Source organism: Nicotiana sylvestris, chromosome 9, assembly GCF_000393655.2.
Source record: "Nicotiana sylvestris chromosome 9, ASM39365v2, whole genome shotgun sequence".
Taxonomy (NCBI): domain Eukaryota; kingdom Viridiplantae; phylum Streptophyta; class Magnoliopsida; order Solanales; family Solanaceae; genus Nicotiana; species Nicotiana sylvestris.
Genome location: NC_091065.1, coordinates 62,667,712 through 62,673,561, shown reverse-complemented (window position 1 = coordinate 62,673,561; position 5,850 = coordinate 62,667,712). Strand labels below are relative to the sequence as shown.

The window sequence follows — 5,850 nt, the reverse complement described above, 5'->3', positions numbered from 1 at the left end:
GTTCAGGTGGAGGTCACCGGCGTCCGTGCCGCCGGTTTTCATGGTGAAGAGTACAGGGGCGGCTCTAGGGTTTGGGGGTTCTGGTGAAGACGACGAGGCTGGGGTATTGGATAGGGGGGTAGGGTACGATTAGAGACTTATATAGTTAGTGGGTGGGCGGATCTCAACCGTTGGATCAACCGAAATCGATGGCTTGGATCTAAGGGTTTAGGGGAAATGGTGTCGTTTCAACTAATGGGGGTTTGGGTTGGTCCGGGTGGAAACGGGTCGGGTTCTGTTCGTGGGTATGGGAAATGTGATCTTGGCCGTTGATCAATCTGAGATCAACGGCCCAGATCAACCTGGATCAATACGACGTCGTTTGGACACCCTGGGTATCAGCTGGTGTTGGACTGGGCAGGCCTGGTTTGGACGTTGTTTGTTTTGGGCCAATTTTAATAAATTGGCCCAATCCGGAAGAAGAAAGGGTCTTTTTCTCTTTTTTTTAATTATTTTTTTTATTATAAAATACAAAACTAAGTAAAATTAAATTAAAATAAACACCTAATACAATTATTTGCACACACATTAAAATAATTCAAAATAGGTAAAATTAAACAAAACAAAATCACGGACAAAGATGCCTGTTTATGCTTTTCTATTTAACAACCATGTTACGGTTCAGATTATGCATGACCCACACATTTTGTATTTTTTTTTAAATAAATAAATAAATAAAAACGGGCAAAAGTCACAAATAAATCAACAAAGTGCCGTACAGAAATCCAAAATTGTACAGCAGGACCAATTTTTATTCTTTTGGAGCGACTGTCGCGCAAAACAAAAATCACGTGCTCACACTTAGTATCTTCTCATTGTTGTCATCTTCATCCCTGTGATCTTTCAAGTCAAGTGAGCCCTCCATAGGTCAGGTTTCATTTGGAACTGCGATAACGTGAACCACATTTAAAGTGAGCTAGGAATATGAACTTATCTGAATGGTCGGAGATTATTGTATGAGATTTTATCTCCTTTAACGATATCCAAAATATTACTTGAAGAAAAATAATATTAAAATCTAGCCAAATTATAACCATGAAGACAACTTAAGGAAAAAAGGACCAGATATCACATACGTTAAACATTATAACTTTTCATAATAGAAATATGCCACTTCACAGAAGCCAAGGTTGTAAGCACAAACAAAGAGCATAAATATCAAACAGAGCTTCTTTCACACATGTAACATAATTTGGTTGACATTGGAGTAGAGTTTCTAAGCAATGTTATGGTGTCGCATGATGACTTCATTATCTGGCATAAAAGAGAAGTTGTGGGAACTTTTTGAAGCAGCAACAGCGCACTGCTGCTTTTCACCTTGCTCCTCCTCATCCAAAATAAATAGGCTATCTTTTTCAAACCACGAATGTGTAGGGCGAGACTTGGTATTACTCTTCCGAAGAGATGAATCTCTGTTGGCAGCTCAAGAATCAGTGATGTTATCAAGTATAACAAACAGTAAGATGAAATCATTCTGAGTTACATAGGATTAGGTACAGATTTGTTTGGGTTCAGTACTTCATATCCAATATTCTAAAACCAGTAGTAGCTGAATTTGCACCCAAAAGCCACATGCAACTACAAATCCAGCACCATTTGCGATACTGTCAGTGAAAGTATAGAATAAATTGTAAATCCTCAAGCAGATTGAGGCAATGTTAGCAAGTATCAGATTTTCCTACTGTTTTACATAGAGGCCCTTGGCAATCTGTAGTCAATCACTAAAACTGGATTACCATCCAATGATTTTTAGCTGATGATCATATGAAAGCATAGGCAAATTTTCAATTGTAGATAACATAGAAAAATTAAGAGTAAGAGAATGAGAAGCCATGTAGTTGGCACTTGGATTACCGAGTTAACTAATTTTCCCAGTAACCTCATTTTGACATTTCTTTGCTTCATTTCTTGAGTTGAAAGCTATTGTGTCGGCAACTGGAATAAGAAAGAAAAAAGGTTACACAAAATAATTTATCAAAAGCAAGACATGGAAAAACATGTGCATACAGAATAATGAAGTACGGAAGGAACAGAAAACCTACAGGATCATCTTATGTCGAAAACATCAGCCCGCTGCCTTTTGAATGATTTCATCATAAACAATGTTACATGTAGAATGATCATCATCGCTTATTGGCGTAGGTGGTCGAATCAGCAACTTTACGCAGTTCGAACTTTTAGCTCTTGATAAAGTAACATAAAGTTGACCATGCGAAAATACAGGTTCCCGCAAATAAATTCCTACAAAATCTAATGTCTGACCCTATGCTTTATTTATAGTCATAACAAAGCACAATCTTATTGGAAATTGTATTCTCTTAAATGGAACGAGCATTTTTCATCCTGTGATGATAATAACGGTATTCTCGGTATAAATACATGCGTATTTTTGAAGTTACCTGTTGAAATCTTAGCACTTATCACATGGGTTTTAAAATCATAGCAGGTCAGTCGTATGTCATTACATAAACCTTCATATGGATTTAAGTTATGCAGTAACATAATCGGGCAATTCTCTTTCAAAGATAATTTATAAGGAGGCAAGCTTGGAGGATTTAAACTCTGTAATAAATTTTCAAATTGTGTTTGATTATTTAATTTAGTGGTCTCATCAATGCCGATAAATGTTCTTAGTTTTCCTGGAAATTGGTCAATAAGCATGTCATTGATTTCATTGACAAAATCATTTTTTGTAGTCAAAATTACATGAGAATTTGTACAAAATGTGTTGGAGTAGAACAGATTCAAATCTTGATATGTCACTGTAAATAGCTTATCTAAAGATTCTCTTTCAGTTGTGAAAGGGATAACCAAAGAATCAAAAAATTTAATCTTGTTTGTTGAGCTAGCTTGTTTATATCCATTTCCAATTCTCATCAAATAATCACAAAATGGAGGATCTATTTTTGCTCTCATATTCTCAGACAATTGTAATTTTTCAAGTTCATCCCAAATTCTAGAATATAACAAACTTTCATTGATGAAATCTTCTTTCTTTCCATTTCGCACAACATGAAGAATTTGTCTAAAGTCACCTCCTAAGACAACAACTTTCCCACCAAATAAAACATTTGTATTCATGAGATCTTTTAGAAGAAAATCAAAAACTTCTAGCATTCTTTTATTTGCCATAGATACTTCATCCCATACAATCAATTTTTCATCTAGTATTAAACCTGCTAGTGCACTTTGTTTGCTAATGTTACAACTGGAATGTTCATCAATATCAATAGAAATTTTAAAGTGTGAGTGTGCAATACGTCCATCTGGGAGAATAGAAGCAACAACACCTGAAGTAGCTGTTGCCAAGGCTATATATCCCATAGATCGTACAGTTTCTAATAAAGCACGGTATAAAAAAGTTTTTCCAGTTCCTCCTGGACCATCGACAAAGAAAGCGCCTGCTTTGTTTGAAAATATTCTATCAGTAATCACATTGTATGTTGTCAGTTGTTTCTTGTTTAATCTCGTGTGTAATAACATGTCTTCTTCACTTACAGTAATAGATTTTTCAAAATGAACTTCTTTTGCTTCTTTTGTTGTTGTTGAAGGCCGGATAGTTTCTGGGATGAGTTCATACTCATTCACATCGTGGCCCATCGAATGTAAAATGTCATTGATATGATTCAAAGCTTGGTATCGTATTTGTTTTCTTTCATTAGTTTGCAGTACTTTATAGTCTTCAGTCATCGACTCTTCAAATTGCTCCCATAATTGTCTTGGATTAGTAGGATTACAATAGACCAATAATGTAGCAAATAAACGTCTTAGGCTGTATGACAGCTGATAACTTGCTGTTTCAGATATGCATTCTACCTAACTATTATTACCATGTAAAAATTCTCTTTTCTCCATTGACTCCCTGAAAGTACTACAAGATTCTCCGTTTACTGTCAAAAGATCGTTATATGATTTCGGTCCACGCACATGCATTAGTAGTAATCTGAGATAATACCGTTCACCTTCTGTTGGATGACACGTTACGATTCGACCAATAGCAGAGCGTTGTTTTCGAAGTGCCCAGAATTTGTCACTGGAGGACCACACAAAGTATTCAGGGAATTCCTTGTATAGTAAATTCAGCTCTATAGCATCTTCATCAGTTTGGTTCATATAGAAGAATTCTGTTAACATCATTTTTTTGATCATCAGATTGTTTACGATCGTATTTATATCAACATTGCTCTTGAAGGAAACAAATTGTTGGACTTCAAGATGTAGCTGAAGACGATAAACGCTTGGAGACATTTCACTAATGGAAAAACCAAAGAGATGCCATAAGGCTTCTGGAGGTGATACCCATCTGGCAGTCCGGTATTCTTTTACTTCATCTATCTCTATGTTTGCATCATTATTTTGCACACTGAATTCAATTTCGTCATGTCTTTTACAAATATACTTATAAAGATATTTCACGACTTTGATGTCAGAGCAAACTTCTACATTTATGTGACAATTATATTTGCCAAGTAAATATGAATTGTATGGAACAACCTAAGAGTTATCTAAATATTGCCCCCTCACATGCACAACTTCCCCTGTGTTTCGTCTTCTGTATATAGGATATGAATCATTTCCTTTTGATGTTTGATCGACAAACTTTTGCGGGTATTTGAATTTGCAGAAACCTTTTTTCATACAATAATTTGTCGGGTTTAAACTACCACAAAGGCCGTGCATCATATGCTTAAGAACAAGTTTGCGCAATGTTGTCTATTACTATCTGGCAATTCTGCTTTAATTATATCATCATATGCCTCAATTGTCAACAGTTTGTGCTCATTACTTAATATAATAAGAAAATGAGCATGGGGTAAGCCTCGTTTCTGAAATTCCACAGTATACATAAAAGCAGCAACTTTGCCAAAAATATTTCGTTTTAATATATCTATTTTCAGCTCTTCTATTTTGGCCTGAAACACTCGACTAATCAAATCAGGTCTATTTTGTGCCTCATCACTTGATGATAAATGTTCTTCTATTTCCATCCAAGATGGGTTACATGTCATGGTTATAAATAGATTAGGTTTCCCAAAATGTTGTACCAACACAATAGCATCCATGTAACGTTGACGCATATCTCTAGGGCCGCCTATAAAGGAATTTGGTAGAAATGTTTGTTTTTCAATGTTGGAAGCATCCCTTTCACCAAGTTGTAATACATCAAGAAGTCCTTGTAGTACATTCATTCTAAACAAATCTTGATTGAATGAAATAAAATTTAATCTTTGTGTCTCCAATTTTATATACTCATCAATTGAATATTGATGAAATAATCTCCCTGTATGTAGAATTTCATCTTCATCATCATTTCTCATTTGGAGCTTATAACAATAGTATTCACGAACTGAACCAACATCTCTTTTGCGTTTTCCTTATTCAAGATTTTGAGCTTCCATATCAAGATATCCATCAACAGAGCAATTTTTTTATATTTGGTAATTGTTCAGATTCAAATAAGGTACGATTTCTACGAATATTTTCTGGGTTGCGAAACTTTTTAATACCACAATACCATCCGCCTTGGCTAAATGGAAATAATAACGGGTACTGTAAAGGATTATAACATTCAAAATAATAGTTTACTTTATGTGTGTTGTCGCTATGAGTATAAATCTGAACATGTGGTGCATGAGTAGCATCACTATCATTCTCATCAACCCATATTGCTGCAATCTCAGTTGTAGTAGGCAGATTATATACTCATTGATCCAATCCAGCATCACAATTCAATGCAATATGAAAGTTTTGCAAGTTTGGAATGGCTGTTAAAGATCGCAGAAAAATTGAGTATGGATTATCTTTTAGTAT

At 35.1% G+C, this 5,850-nt stretch overlaps 1 protein-coding gene across 1 annotated transcript; it reads right to left on the bottom strand.

The window, feature by feature from the left end:
- Positions 1-1,255: 1,255 nt before the first annotated feature.
- LOC104250162 (ATP-dependent DNA helicase pfh1-like) lies at positions 1,256-3,729 on the bottom strand. The gene is made up of 4 exons (XM_009806734.2): positions 2,439-3,729; positions 1,919-1,974; positions 1,558-1,643; positions 1,256-1,451 (listed from the first exon to the last, which is right to left on the bottom strand). Exons 1-4 carry the CDS (start codon positions 3,727-3,729, stop codon positions 1,256-1,258), a joined length of 1,629 nt encoding a protein of 542 aa, XP_009805036.2.
- Between the last annotated feature and the right edge of the window lie 2,121 nt (positions 3,730-5,850).

Coding starts and splice junctions, on each gene's coding strand:
- LOC104250162 (XM_009806734.2), bottom strand. CDS start 3,729: ATGACTGAAGACTATAAAGTACTGCAAACTAATGAAAGAAAACAAATA. Junction 1,975..2,438: donor AAGTGCTAAGATTTCAACAG/GTAACTTCAAAA, acceptor TTCTTATTCCAG/TTGCCGACACAATAGCTTTC. Junction 1,452..1,557: donor TTTAGAATATTGGATATGAA/GTACTGAACCCA, acceptor AGCTGCCAACAG/AGATTCATCTCTTCGGAAGA.